The sequence below is a fragment of the Physeter macrocephalus genome, chromosome 4 (assembly GCF_002837175.3).
Source record: "Physeter macrocephalus isolate SW-GA chromosome 4, ASM283717v5, whole genome shotgun sequence".
Classification (NCBI taxonomy): domain Eukaryota; kingdom Metazoa; phylum Chordata; class Mammalia; order Artiodactyla; family Physeteridae; genus Physeter; species Physeter macrocephalus.
The window spans coordinates 60,283,598-60,299,821 of NC_041217.1; the positions used below are offsets into that span (position 1 = coordinate 60,283,598).

General features: G+C 39.3%; 1 protein-coding gene across 1 annotated transcript in view; it reads right to left on the bottom strand.

The window, feature by feature from the left end:
• The window catches only part of ADCY10 (adenylate cyclase 10), a 90,576-nt gene that overhangs the window by 31,845 nt on the left and 42,507 nt on the right, over nt 1–16,224 (bottom strand). Inside the window, exons 18-20 of the mRNA XM_024116686.3 lie at nt 9,983–10,111; nt 8,043–8,324; nt 7,630–7,920 (exon numbers count right to left, since the gene is read on the bottom strand). Of these exons, the coding sequence (XP_023972454.1) occupies nt 7,630–7,920; nt 8,043–8,324; nt 9,983–10,111 (702 nt within the window). The remainder of the gene's footprint in view (nt 1–7,629; nt 7,921–8,042; nt 8,325–9,982; nt 10,112–16,224) is intronic.

Genomic DNA, 16,224 nt, shown 5'->3' on the forward strand with positions numbered 1-16,224 from the left:
GCAACAACATTCACATTATAGGGGTCCCAGAAGGAGAAGAGAGAGAGAAAGGACCAGAGAAAATATTTGAAGAGATTATAGTCGAAAACTTCCCTAACATGGGAAAGGAAATAGCCACGCAGGTCCAGGAAGCGCAGCAAGTCCCATACAGGATAAACCCAAGGAGAAACACACCGATACACATAGTAATCAAACTGGCAAAAATTAAAGACAAATTATTGAAAGCTGCAAAGGAAAAACGAAAAATAACATACAAGGGAACTCCCATAAGGTTAACAGCTGATTTCTCAACAGAAACTCTACAAGCCAGAAGGGAGTGGCATGACATACTTAAAGTGATGAAAGGTAAGAAACTACAACCAAGATAACTCTACCTGGCAAGGATCTCATTCAGATTTGATGGAGAAATCAAAAGCTTTACAGACAAGCAAAAGCTAAGAGAAGTTAGATGATCAAGGGATCAATCCAAGAAGAAGATATAACAATTATAAATATATATGCACCCTACATAGAAGCACCTCAATACATAAGGCAACTGCTAATAGCTATAAAAGAGGAAATCTATAGTAACACAATAATAGTGGGGGACTTTAACACCTCACTTACACCAATGGAAAGATCATTCAAAATGAAAATAAATAGAGAAACAGAAGCTTTAAATGACACAATAGACCAGAAACATTTAATTGATATTTATAGGACATTCCATCCAAAAATAGCAGATTAAACTTTCTTCTCAAGTGCCCACAGAACATTCTCTAGGATAGATCACATCTTGGGTCACAAATCAAGCCTCAGTAAATTTAAGAAAATTGAAATCATATCAAGCATCTTTTCAGAGGAGAAATAAATGGAATAGAAACAAAGAAAACAATAGTAAAGATCAATAAAACTAAAAGGTGGTTTTTTGAGAAGATAAACAAAACTGATAAACCAGTAGCCAGACTCATCAAGAAAAAGAGGGAGAGGACTCAAATCAATAAAATTAAAAACGAAAAAGGAGAAGTTACAATAGACACCACAGAAACACAAAGCATCCTAAGAGACTACTACAAGCAACTCTATGCCAATAAAATGGACAACCTGGAAGAAATGGACAAATTCTTAGAAAGGTATAACCTTCCAAGACTGAACCAGGAAGAAATAGAAAATATGAACAGACCAATCACAAGTAATGAAATTGAAACTGTGATTAAAAATCTTCCAACGAACAAAAGTCCAGGACCAGATGGCTTCACAGGTGAATTCTATCAAACATTTAGACAAGAGCTAACACCCAACCTTCTCAAACTCTTCAGAAATTTGCAGGGGAAGGAACACCCCCAAATTCTTTCTATGAGGGCACCATCACCCTGATACCAAAACCAGACAAAGATACTACAAAAAAGAAAATTATAGGCCAATATCACTGATGAATATAGATGTAAAAATCCTCAACAAAATACTAGCAAACAGAATTGAACAACACATTAAAAGGATCATACAGCATGTGCAGGTGGGGTTTATCCCAAGGATGCAAGGATTCTTCAATATACACAAATCAATCAATGGGACACACCATATTAACAAATTGTAGAATAAAAATATAATCACCTCAATAGATGCAGGAAAAGCTTTTGACAAAATCCAACACGCATTTATGATAAAAAGTCTCCAGAAAGTGGGCAGAGAGGGAATATACCTGAACATATTAAAGGCCATATTTGACAAACTCACAGCAAACATCATTCTCAATGGTGAAAAACTAAAAGCATTTCCTCTAAGATCAGGAACAAGACAAGGATGTCCACTCTCACCACTATTGTACAGCATAGTTTTGGAAGTCCTAGACACAGCAATCAGAGAAGAAAAAGAAATAAAAGGAATACAAATTGGAAAAGAAGAAGTAAAATTGTCACTGTTTGCAAATGACACGATACTATAAATAGGGAATCCTAAAGATGCCACCAGAAAACTACTAGAGCTAATCAATGAATTTGGTAAAGTAGTAGGATACAAAATTAATGCACAGAAATCACTTGCATTCCTATACACTAACAATGAAAGAGCAGAAAGAGAAATTAAGGAAACAATCTCATTCACCATTGCAACAAAAAGAATAAAATACGGAAGAATGAACCTACCTACGAGGTAAAAGACCTGTACTCAGAAAACTATAAGACACTGCTGAAAGAAATCAAAGATATTATAAACAGCAACATAGTTTTGGAAGTCCTAGCCATGGCAATCAGAGAGGAAAAAGAAATAAAAGGAATACAAATTGGAAAAGAAGAAGTAAAACTGTCACTGTTTGCAGATGACATGATACTATACATAGAGAATCCTAAAAATGCCACCAGAAAACTACTAGAGCTAACCAATGAACTTGGTAAAGTTGCAGGATACAAAACTAATGCCCAGAAATCTCTTGCATTCCTATACACTAATGATGAAAAATCTGAAAGAGAAATTAAGGAAACACTCCCATTTACCATTGCAACAAAAAGAATACAGTACCTAGGAATAAACCTACCTAGTGAGACAAAAGATCTGTGTGCTGAAAACTATAAGCCACTGATGAAAGAAATTAAAGATTTTGCCAACAGATGGAGAGATATACCATGTTCCTCGATTGGAAGAATCAATATTGTGAAAATGAGTATACTACCCAAAGCAATCTACAGATTCAATGCAATCCCTATCAAATTACCAATGGCATTTTTTACGGAATTAGAACAAAAACTCTTAAAATATGTATGGAAACACAAAAGACCCCAAATAGCCAAAGCAGTCTTCAGGGAAAAAAACGGAGTGGGAGGAATCAGACTCCTTGACTTCAGACTATACTAGAAAGCTACAGTCATCAGGACAATATGGTACTGGCACAAAAACAGAAACATAGATCAATGGAACAAGGTAGAAATCCCAGAGATAAACCCACGCACTTATGGTCAAATAATTTATGACAAAGTAAGCAAGGATATGCAATGGAGAAAAGACAGTCTCTTCAATAAGTGGTGCTGGGAAAACTGGACAGCTACATGTAAAAGAATGAAATTAGAACACTCCCTAACACCATACACAAAAATAAACTCAAAATGGATTTGAGACCTAAATGTAAGACCAGACACTATAAAACTCTTAGAGGAAAACATTGGAAAGGAAACCATAAACAACACGAAAAGACAACCCTCAGAATGGGAGAAAATATTTTCAAACGAATCAGCGGACAAAGGATTAATCCCCCAAATATATAAACAGCTCATGCAGCTCAATATTAAAGAAAAAACAATCCAATCCAAAAATGGGCAGAAGACAAAAATAGACATTTCTCCAAATAAGACATACAGATGGCCAAGAAGCACATGAAAAGCTGCTCAGCATCACTAATTATTAGAGAAATGCAAATCAAAACTACAATGAGGTATCATCTCACACCAGTTAGAATGGGCATCATCAGAAAATCTACAAACAACAAATGCTGGAGAGGGTGTGGAGAAAAGGGAACCCTCTTGCACTGTTGGTGGGAATGTAAATTGATACAGCCACTATGGAGAACAGTATGGAGGTTCCTTAGAAAACTAAAAATAGAACTACCATACGACCCAACAACACCACTACTGGGCATATACCCAGAGAAAACCATAATTCAAAAAAGACGCATGCACCCCAATGTTCATTGCAGCACTATTTACAATAGCCAGGTCATGGAAGCAACCTAAATGCCCATTGACAGACGAATGGATAAAGAAGATGTGGTACATATATACAATGGAATATTACTCAGCCATAAAAAGGAACGAAATTGCGTCATTTGTTGAGATGTGGATGGATCTAGAGACTGTCATACAGAGTGAAGTAAGTCAGAAAGAGAAAAACAAATATCATATATTAACGCATATATGTGGAACCTAGAAAAATGGTACCAATGAACCGGTTTGTAGGGCAGAAGTTGAGACACAGATGTAAAGAACAAATGTATGGACACCAACGGGGGAAAGCTGCAGGTGGGTGGGGATGGTGGTGTTATGAATTGGATGATTGGGATTGACATGTATACACTGATGTGTATAAAATTGATGACTAATAAGAACATGCTGTATAAAAAAATACATAAAATTAAATTAAAAAATGTAAAAAAAGAGAAATCTATTCACAGTATATTACTACTTAGTTCTCTAATGGACAGCATTTTAATAGTCTTAATAATGTAAATACTTGATTGATTTATCTAATGATAGTTCTATAACAATATTGGAGGACAGGTGCCCAGGAGTGGTGTAATAGTGTTAAATCCTTACCTACCATAGCAAGACTAAAACAGATGATGTCAAATTTGATTTTTTTAAAAGCAGCATTAACATACCACTTAGTATATGGAAGTAATGACTAGAGGGAACAGTTACGTTAAAAATGTTTGCCCCTGGGAAGAAATATTGAAGATACATATGCAGGGCACTAGGTCGTGGGACTATTGCTTTTATGGTAAACTTTCAGGAAATATAAAAAAATGACTTTATTTAAAGATGTCTAGTTGATACTCTTTTAAATAGGTGAAAAATTATAAGGGAAATAGTCAAGCCCTGGCCTCACTCAGGTGGAGGTTCTGTTGAAAGGACATCAGTAGATATGACTCAGAGATATCTGGTAACATATGCTCCAGAGTGAAATGGTTAAGGAACATTGGAGAACCTGAAATAACTGGAGTTGTTTCCTTTAGTGGCCCTAGCCAGCCTGCTTAATACCAATGAACTACTCAGGCTAACCTGTCTGCTAGCTGCCAGCTGATTTTACCCCTCACCAAATAAATAATTAAAATATACATATATAATATATGTAGTTTATATATATTTTGTTTATTTATTTATATAATGTATATATAAAATAAGACTCACTGATCCCACAGAGTCTGGAATACAGTAAGTCCCCTACATACGAATGAGTTCCATTCTAAGAACATGTTCATCAAGTCCAATTTGTTCGTAAGTCCACCAAGGTTAGCCTTGGTACCCAACTAACACAGTCATCTGTATAGTACTGTACTATAATAGGTATATAATACTTTTCACACAAATAATACATAAAAAACAAACAAACACAAAAGTAAAGCATTTTTAATCTTACAGTACAGTACCTTGAGAAGTACAGTAGTACCAGCTACATCACTGCTGCTTTTATGCTTGCTTCTGGACACCCTGGGCTTGTAATAAAGATACTGTACTACTGTACTCTATACAGTACTGTACAGTAAAGTACACTAAAGCACCACCACTTGTAGAGGATGCACACATGACAATGTATGCCAGACACATGAACTAACTTACATGACTGGACATGCAAACGCACGTTCACATCTTTGAAAGTTCGCAAACTGAAGGTTCCTATGTAGGGGACTTACTGTATTCTTTCCCTTTTCTCTTATCTCTGTCAGTTGACTCTCTCCTATTAATGCTTTCATTGGTGCTTTGACTATGGCCCTGTGTTGGGATCCTTCACTGAAGCTCCCTTGATCCAGTCATGCATTCTCTTCAGCTCTCCATCGCCTGCCATCTTGGTGCCTGTTTTATTCTAGCAGCCCACTACTAGGGGTCTTCTCACACTCCTAGGGGTACTCTTGGGAACAACTTAAAATGATGCCAGGCTGGCTTTTTCTCCCAGGTGAGTTATATCTGATTTATAGGAAACCCTCACACATCCTTTCCCAAACTCTGGGAGGGCAGGTTGATCCTGGTGCAGCCATAGGCCACTCTGGCCTCATTAGGTGTGAGGTCTTCTGTGTCATCTAACTGATTCCAAGGAAGACATCTTCCTAGCACTGAGGTGATAAAGGAAGCAACCCACTTAAGGAAGGTACACAGTACCTCCTCAGTTCTTGCCAAATCTCTCCACAAATCCTGGCCCTCTCCACACTATTCCTCATTTTTATGTCTTGAATGTGGATGAAGGATCCAATATTATAAATGATTCTCAGCTATTTCATTTATAGAGTCTGTACATCCATCTATTTACCTCGCTTTGGATTTCAACATCCATTGTATCTTGGTGCTTGGTACAAATTTCAATTTCAACATCATATTACACGTATACCACTAATAGTATAATAATAATAACACATTTCCAATTTTGGAAAAAATATACTGCATGAGGGGAAATGTAGTAAATACTAGTAATAAACACTAGGCTCATCTACATGTCCATCTCTCTGACATCTTCCTGCCCCAGTGGGATGAGACTACTGCTGAATCTCATTATCTTTGTGCCCACGCCCTCAGAGACTTGAAACCTTCATGTATAGACTCTCTCTATATATATAGACTCTAAGGCTCTGAACTTAAAGCCTGATTTCTCTTTTTTTAAAAGGGGAGATTGGCAAGTGTTAGTGCAGAGTCAATGATAGGCTTAAATCACAGGACAAAGCTGCTTTCTTCCTGATCAAGTATTGCAAAAGAATCACCTTCCTCACTCTCTGATTCATACCTAATGCTATATCTATGAACCTCTTCCAGTCTCCTTTGCCAGTATTACCTAAAATCCAGTCCTGTGCTTTGGGAAGCTCAAGTGTAATGGCAGAGCATGAACTCAGGAATTAGACTGACCTGGGATTGAATAAAGTCTATTACTTGCTCTGTGGCATCGGGCAAGTTATAATCTTCCAGAACATCAATTTTCTTAACTAGAAAATGAAAATAACCCTCCACCTTGAAAGGTTGATAAGAGAATGAAATGAGAATGCAGGTAAAATAGAGAATGAATGGGAATAAATATTTATTTTGTACCTACTATGTGCTGGGCACTTTACATACATTCTTTCCCAATACTTATAAGATAGGAGTCCTCTATGTGTAGCCTGTTTTCCTGACCAGATTTAGTCATAATCATGGAGGCCCTGTGACTAGAGCAGGAAGTCCACCGGGTGTTCCCTGGCCACCCCCGAATGAGGGCTGGAGTTGGCATTGCTGCCCTAAGTCTGACATCCATTGTGCCTGCAGTAACTGAGTCTCTGGGCCCTTATGCCCCTTGAATCCTTACTACGTTTTCCCAGATCATGTGGCCAGTTTGTGCTATCAGTTTGTAACTTTCTTACTTGCATCTCAGATGGTCTTGAATCCCTGTCATAAACCCAAGCCCTCTTTTCTGGGGGCCCTGACATGCTTAGTCCTGGCTAATTCTCTCCCACTCATACATTTTTTTCCACTGGAACCTTGTTTCAAACTAGACAGAGCAACAACATTTTATCTGCCAAAGAAACACCACTCCCTCTTGGATCTTGCTCTTCCCCCCACTTCATGTCAGACCCTGCTCCCTACCCGCTACCCTCCTTGGATTCCATCCCTTGGTGTGAATGAAGCTGGGTCTGTTTTATTCCTTTGGACATTTTAATTTGAGCTCTGATCACACCCCGTTTTGCCAGAGTCCTTACCCCAGAATCCTCCCTGACAGTCTCAGAGTGAGATTGGTTCTGCCAACTCAGCTACATGTATACTCTCCAACTTCCTGCCCTGCTGACCTACGCTGCTCACGTCTCATCATTCGTGGTGCCCGAGCCTGCAGAGGACTTGAAATCCTCATGGTCCAGACCCACTTCTTCTAGGTCTTGTCTCCACGTTCCCCAGGAATAGTTAGGACTAATTAGGAACGAAGAAAGTTTACTTTGAAATCCATGGGACTTAGCCATCTTCCTAATGGTATCCAAGTCCAAAGTGTTGAGCCGGATGTCCACTGCAAAGTGGTGAAAGGGGACGAAGTCTCCACTTCGGCAGTGGTCACACCTGTGGGCGTTTTCTTCCAGAAAGCGGGCACATTTCAAGTGCATGGCTTTCTTCTGGTCTTTCAGCCACAGCTCATAGGCTGTTTTCTGCATCATCGGGCTACAGAATCGAATTATGTGGCACTCAATCACCTCACTTTCCAGCTCACGGAGCTCTTCCTGTTCGCCATGGACTAGAGAGGACAGAAAGGCAGTGGGCAACAAGTCAGCCCCTGCTACAAAATACAAATCAGTTCTTTTATCAAGATGTGCCTTAAACTGAAGGAAATATGGGTCACTTCCAGGCTCTACTTACCCATTCCTTCAGAGAGTGGTTGCAGAGAGAGGGAGCGATAATTCACCTCAAACGAGGCCGCGTTCTGTTTTAGGGCTATTCGGAGCTCCCTGCCATTCCGGAAACAATCAAAGACGTTGGATTCCACAAGGGTTGCCAGGGCATTGATCATCATCTTCATGTTCCAACAAGGGAGAATCTCAAACAACAGTTCCGTAGCGAAGGTCAGGCCAACGATGGCTGCACATCTCACCAACATCTGGTGGGACAGGCTCATGCTATCCAGCTGGACCAGAGAGATTTCTGCAGGTGGAAAGCCACACAATAGGGAACTAGTCATTTGTCTTTATCAAATACATTCTAGAGATGGACAACTGTCCTGTTCTATAGTTCTTGTTCAATAGAACTCCACCCAGCTGAGCTAAGCCAAAAGAAGTATTTGCTTAGTACCTATTTCACAGATAGCACTTGTGTCGGGAGTACAAAAGATGGAGATGTTATGACCTAAAAATATGCATGTCCCATTGGCCGTGACAATAAGACTGATTTCAAGGTGTTCTGATTTTGTGTTAAAGTGTGACAAGGGTGTGTGAGGAGAGTAGAGGTCATGGTGAGAAGTGCTCAGAAGGAGCAGAGCCTGCCATCCGTGCTCTGTGTTGACTTCTCTACTTTCTCATTCTCTGTCTTCTTCACTGGCTGCCCTTTCTCCTGGAACTTCCCAGCAATAAGCTTTCTCTCTATCTGCCCCAGGGATTCAGTTATTCCTGTGACAACCCATTACCATCTCTATGCTCATGACCAAGTGTCAGAGAGCTCCTAGCTCTCATCCCATCTTCTCATCTAAGCTCAGGTATCATAGCTCACATGGCTTCTTGGACATCCTGACCAGGATGTCCTTCTATTACATCACGCTCCTCAGGGACAAAATATGAACTTCTCAATATGTCCACAGAACACTGTAGAAACCAAGCTAGTCCAGATATAAGTAGGGTTAGCAGATGTAAGCTTTTCTATGTAGAACAGATAAACAAAGCCTACTGTATAGCACAGAGAACTATATTCAGTATCCTATAATAAACCATAATAGAAAAAATATTTAAAAAAAAAGAATGTGGGAATTCCCTGGTTGCCTAGTGGTTAGGATTCCAGGCTTTCACTGCCATGGCCTGGGTTCAATCCCGGGTCAGGGAACTGAGATCCTGCAAGCTGCACGGTGTGGCCAAAAAAAAAAAAAAAAAAAAAGAAAAAAGAATATATATATATATAAATATATATGTATGTATAACTGAATCACTTGGCTGTACAGCAGAAATTAACACAACATTGTAAATCAACTATACTTCAATAAAAAAATATTGATTAAAAGAAAGCAAGCTAATCCACCTTGCTATTTTAGTAGACATAGTGAATGAAACACAAATGATGCTCTTTTGGAGACAGAGAACTTGAGGTCTCATCCTTGTACTAATCATTTGAAGTTGAACATTTTATAGATGGCATGGATTGGAGCTGAATGCATGCTAGAACATTGCTTGAAATTCATTTTTCTTGAAATGAATAACAGTACATCCCTGATATAAATTCCCTTGTTTGTCATTTCTTATGGAAGTAGATAGCAGGAAAAGTATCACTGTTAGATTTTCTCTCTCATTATTTGATTTCTGTTTAATTGAAAATGTACTATACCTCATTCTTTTTTTTTTTTTTTACCTCATTCTTTTATGCAGTTGAATAGAACTTTGTTCAAATCAGACTCCAGCATATGCACAGGGAGAAGGTGGCTCCTATTTAGAAGCAGAAAAGCCAAGCTTGCAATGGAACCTTCCCATTGCCTGGGCAACACAAAACAAACAACAAAGCCAGTCTTCTATCTTCCTTTCTCCTTTGTTGGAGGCATCCTAGAGAAAGCAAGAGGGGAATCTAGGTCCTGGAAAATGAACACCAGGTCAAATTTTCTTTACCTTTTAATGATGCTGGCAGTGACAAGTTTTTCAATCTGACACCACTAGCGAGGTTACAGACTTCTTCATTTCCCTCCTCAAGACCCAAAGTAAATATTTTTAAGTCCTCTGTTGGCTTAGCAAAATTCTCTATAGAGAGGTAAAAGGGAAGAAAAGTTGAGAGTCATTGTTCTATTATCTGGATTTTCCAATAAACTTCGAGATGGGTCTCACATGAGAAAGAGCAGGCAGAAATGTGTGTTGGCTTGTAAAGTATTCTGGAATACTGTGTTTTAAGTAAAACTGATATATGAAAATCAAAATTTACTCAAAACATGTTTTTCCTCTCCTCCCCCCAAGAAAAAAAGGATTGGTAATAACTACAGGATATCTTCCATAAGACATGCAGTTTTACAAATATAGCTTATATTATATACTTATATATATACTTGTATGCACATTGAAATACCCACACTCGGAGGCAAACACATTCTGTGGAAGACTGTACTCTACTTAAGATGTGGTTATTGTCAGAAAGAGATATTTAAAATGGTGAAGATTTCAAGATGTCGGAGGAGTAAGTCGTGGAGATCACCTTCCTCCCCACAAATACATAAAAAATACATCTACATGTGGAACAACCCCTACAGAACACCTACTGAATGCTGGCAGAAGACCTCAGACTTCCCAAAAGGGTGTGCGAGGAGAGGGGATTCAGAAAACTGCCTAAACGAGCTCTAGGGACAGGTGTGAGCCGCAACTATCAGCACAGACACCAGAGACGGGCATGAAACGCTAGGGCTGCTGCAGCAGCCACCAAGAAGCCTGTGTGCAAGCACAGGTCACTATCCACACCTCCCCTCCTGGGAGCCCGTGCAGCCCCCCACTGCCAGTGTCCCGTGATCCAAGGACAACTTCCCTGGGAGAACACACAGCACGCCTCAGGCTGCTGAAACATCATGCCGGCCTTTGCCACTGCAGGCTCACCTGCATTCCATACCCTTCCCTCCCCCTGGCCTGAGTGAGCCAGCGCCCCCAAATCAGCTGCTGCTTTAACCCCATCCTGTCTGAGTGGGGAAGAGATTCCCTCAGGCGACCTACACACAGAGGCAGGGCCAAATCCAAAGCTGAACCCCAGGAGCTGTGCGAACAAAGAAAAGAGAGGGAATCTCTCCCAGCAGCCTCAGGAGCAGCTGATTAAATCTCCATAATCACCTTGATGTACCCTGCATCTGTGGAATACCTGAATAGACAACGAATCATCCCAAATTGAGGAGGTGGACTTTGGGAGCAACTGTAGACTTGGGGTTTACTTTCTGCATCTAATTTGTTTCTGGCTTTATGTTTATTTTAGTTTAGTATTTAGAGCTTATTATCACTGGTAGATTTGTTTATTGATTTCATTGCTCTCTTCATGTTCTTTTATATGTATAAATTTTCCTTTCTCTCTCTCTTTTTTAAAAAATAAATTTATTTACTTATTTATTTATTTTGGCTGCGTTGGGTCTTTGTTGATGCGTGTGGGCTTTCTCTACTTGCGGCAAGTGGGGGCTGCTCTTCATTGCAGTGTGCAGGCTTCTGATTGTGGTGGCTGATCTTGTTGCGGAGCATGGGCTCTAGGCGCGCGGGCTTCAGTACTTGTGGCATGCAGCCTTCAGTAGTTGTGGCTCACAGGCTCTAGAGCTCAGGCTCAGTAGTTGTGGCACGCGGGCTTAGCTGCTCCGCGGAATGTGGAATCTTCCCAGATCAGGGCTCGAACCCATGTCCCCAGCATTGGCAGGCAGATTCTTAACCACTGCACCACCAGGGAAGCCCCTCCTTTTTTTCTTTTTGTGAGTGTGTATGTGTGTGCTTCTTTGTGTGATTTTGTCTGTACAGCTTCACTTTTACCATTTGGCCTAGGGTTCATTCTGTCCATTTTGTTTTTTGTTTTCCTTTTTTGTATAGTTTTTAGTGCTTGTTATCATTGGTGGATTTGTTTTTTGGTTTGGTTGCTGTCTTCTTTCTTTCCTTTGTTTTTATTACTTTTTAATTTTTTTAATTTTTAATAATATATTTTTAATTTTTATTTTAATTCTTTTCTTTTCTTTTTTTCTTTTTCTTTCTCTCTTTTCTTCCGAGCCGAGTGGGTGACAGGGTCTTGGTGCTCTGGACAGGTGTCAGGCCTGAGGCTCTGAGGTGGGAGAGCTGAGTTCAGGACAATGGACCACCTGAGACCTCCCGGCCCCACATAATATCAAATGGCAAAAGCTCTCACACAGAGATCTCCATCTCAACGCTAAGACCCAGCTCCACTCAACAACTAGCAAGCTACAGTGCTAGACACCTGTGCCAAACAACTAGCAAGATAGGAACACAACCCTACCCATTAGCAGAGAGGCTGCCAGAAAATCATACTAAGTTCACAGACACCCCAAAACGCACCACCGGATGTGGTCCTGTCCACCAGAAAGACAAGATCCAGCCTCATCCACCAGAACACAGGCAGCAGTCCCCTTCACCAGAAAGCCTACACAACTCACTGAACCAAACTGACCCACTGGGGGCAGAAACCAAAAACAACGGGAACTATGAACATGCAACCTGCGAAAAGGAGACCCCAAACACAGTAAGTTAAGCAAAATGAGAAGACAGAGAAATACACAGCAGATGAAGGAGCAAGTTAAAAACCCAACAGACCAAACAAATGAAGAGGAAATAGGCAGCCTACCTGAAAAAGAATTCAGTAATGATAGTAAAGATGATCCAAAATCTTGGAAATAGAATGGAGAAAATACAAGAAACGTTTAACAAGGACCTAGGAGAACTAAAGAGCAAACAAACAACGATGAACAACACAATAAATGAAAATTTAAAATCTCTAGAAGGAATCAATAGCAGAATAACTGAGGCAGAAGAACAGATAAGTGACCTGGAAGATAAAAGATTGGAAATAACTATCACTAAGCAGAATGAAGAAAAAAGACTGAAAAGAATTGAGACAGTCTCAGAGACCTCTGGAACAACATTAAATGTACTGACATTCTAATTATAAGGGTCCCAGAAGAAGAGAAAAAAAAGGGACTGAGAAAATATTTGAAGAGATTATAGCTGAAAAATTCCCTAATATGGGAAAGGAAATAGTCAATCAAGTACAAGAAGCACAGGGAGTCCCATATAGGAAAAATCCAAGGAGAAACATGTCAAGACACATATTAAGCAAACTATCAAAAATTAAATACAAAGGAAAAATATTAAAAGCAGCAAGGGAAAGGCAACAAATAACATACATGGGAATCCCCATAAGGTTAACAGCTGATCCGTCAGCAGAAACTTTGCAAGCCAGAAGGGAGTTGCAGGACATATTTAAAGTGATGAAAGGGAAAAACCTACAACCAAGATTACTCTACCCAGCAAGGATCTCATTCAGACTCCACGGAGAAATTAAAAGCTTTACAGACAAGCAAAACCTAAGAGAATTCAGCATCACCAAACCAGCTTTACAGCAAATGCTAAAGGAACTTCTCTAGGCAGGAAACACAAGAGAAGGAAAAGACCAACAATAACAATCCCAAAACAATTAAGAAAATGGTAATAGGAACATACATATGGATAATTACCTTAAATGTAAATGGATTAAATGCTCCAACAAAAAGACATATACTGGCTGAATGGACACAAAACAAGACCCGTATATATGCTGTCTACAAGAGACCCACTTCAGACGTAGGGACACATACAGACTGAAAGTGAGGGGACGGAAAAAGATATTCCATGCAAATGGAAATCAAAAGAAAGCTGGCGTAGCAACTCTCATATCAGACAAAATAGACTTTAAAATAAAGACTATTACAAGAGACAAAGAAGGACACTACATAATGATCAAGGATCAATCCAAGAAGAAGATATAACAATTGTACATATTTATGCACCCAACATAGAAGCACCTCAATATGTAAGGCAAATGCTAACTGCCATAAAAGGGGAACTCAACAGTAACACAATCATAGTAAGGGACTTTAACACCTCACTTTCACCAATGGACAGATCATCCAAAATGAAAATAAATAAGGAAACACAAGTTTTAAATGATACATTAAACACGATGGACTTAATTCATATTTGTAGGACAATCCATCCAAAACAACAGAACACACTTTCTTCTCAAGTGCTCATGGAACATTCTCCAGGATAGATCATATATTGGGTCACAAATCTAGCCTTGGCAAATTTAAGAAAATTGAAATCATATCAAGTATCTTTTCTGACCACAACACTATGAGACTAGATATCAATTACAGGAAAAGATCTGTAAAAAATACAAACACATGGAGGCTAAACAATACACTACTTAATAACGAAGTGATCACTGAAGAAATCAAAGAGGAAATCAAAAAATACTTAGAAACAAATGACAATGGAGACACGACGACCCAAAACCTATGGGATGCAGCAAAAGCAGTACTAAGAGGGAAGTCTATAGCAATACAATCCAACCTCAAGAAACAAGAAACATCTCAAATAAACAACCTAACCTTACACCTAAAGCAGTTAGACAAAGAAGAACAAAAAACCCTCAAAGTTGGGCTTCCCTGGTGGCGCAGTGGTTGAGAGTCCACCTGCCGATGCAGGGGATGCGGGTTCGTGCCCCAGTCCGGGAAGATCCCACATGCCGCGGAGCGGCTGGGCCCGTGAGCCATGGCCGCTGAGCCTGCACGTCCGGAGCCTGTGCTCGGCAACGGGAGAGGCCACAACAGTGAGATGCCCGCATACCGCAAAAAAAAAAAAAAAAACAAAAAAACAAAAAAAAAATAAACCCAAAGTTAGCAGAAGGAAAGGAATCACAAAGATCAGATAAGAAATGAAGGAAACAATAACTAAGATCAATAAAACTAAAAGCTGGTTCTTTGAGAAGATAAACAAAATTCATAAACCATTAGCCAGACTCATGAAGAAAAAAAGGGAGAAGACTCAAATCAACAGAATTAGAAATGAAAAAGGAGAAGTAACAACTGACACTGCAGAAATACAAAGGATCATGAGAAATTACTACAAGCAACTCTATGCCAATAATATGGACAACCTGGAAGAAATGGACAAATTCTTAGAAAAGCACAACCTTCTGACACTGAACCAGGAAGAAATAGAAATTATAAACAGACCAATCACAAGCACTGATATTGAAACTGGGATTAAAAATCTTCCAACAAGCAAAAGTCCAGTACCAGATGGCTCCACAGGTGAATTCTATTAAAAATTTAGAGAAGAGCTAACACCTATCCTTCTCAAACTCTTCCAAAATATAGCAGAGGGAGGAACAAACCCAAACCCATTCTGCGAGGCCACCATCACCCTGACACCAAAACCAGACAAAGATGTCACAAAAAAAGAAAACTACAGGCCAAAACACTGATGAACATAGATGCAAAAATCCTCAACAAAATACTAGCAAACAGAATTGAACAGCACATTAAAGGGATCATACACCATGATCAAGTGGGGTTTATCCCAGGTATGCAAGGATTCTTCAATATATACAAATCAATCAATGTGATACACCATATTAACAAACTGAAGGATAAAAGCCATATGATCATCTCGATAGATGCAGAAAAAGCTTTTGACAAAATTCAACACCTGTTTATGATAAAAACCCTCCAGAGAGTAAGCATAGAGGAAACTTACCTGAACATAATAAAGGCCATATATGACAAACCCACAGTCAGCATTGTTCTCAATGGTGAAAAATTGAAACCATTTCCACTAAGATCAGGAACAAGACAAGGTTGCCCATTTTCACCACTACTATTCAATATAGTTTTGGAAGTTTTAGCAATCAGAGAAGAAAAAGCAATAAAAGGAATCTAAATCGGAAAAGAAGAAGTAAAACTGACACTGTTTACAGATGACATGATAATATACATAGAGAATCCTATAGATGCTACCAGGAAACTGCTAGAGCTAATCAATGAATTTGGTAAAGTAGCAGGATACAAAGTTAACGCACAGAAATCTGTTGCATTCCTAGACACTAATGATGAAAAATCTGAAAGAGAAATTAAGGAAACACTCCCATTTACCATTGCAACAAAAAGAATAAAATACCTAGGAATAAACGTACCTAAGTAGACAAGAGACCTGTATCAGAAAACTATAAGACACTGATGAAAGAAATTGAAGGTGATACCAACAGATGGAGAGATATACCACGTTCTTGGATTGGAAGAATCAATATTGTGAAAATGACTATACTACCCAAAGCAATCTACAGATTCCATGCAAGC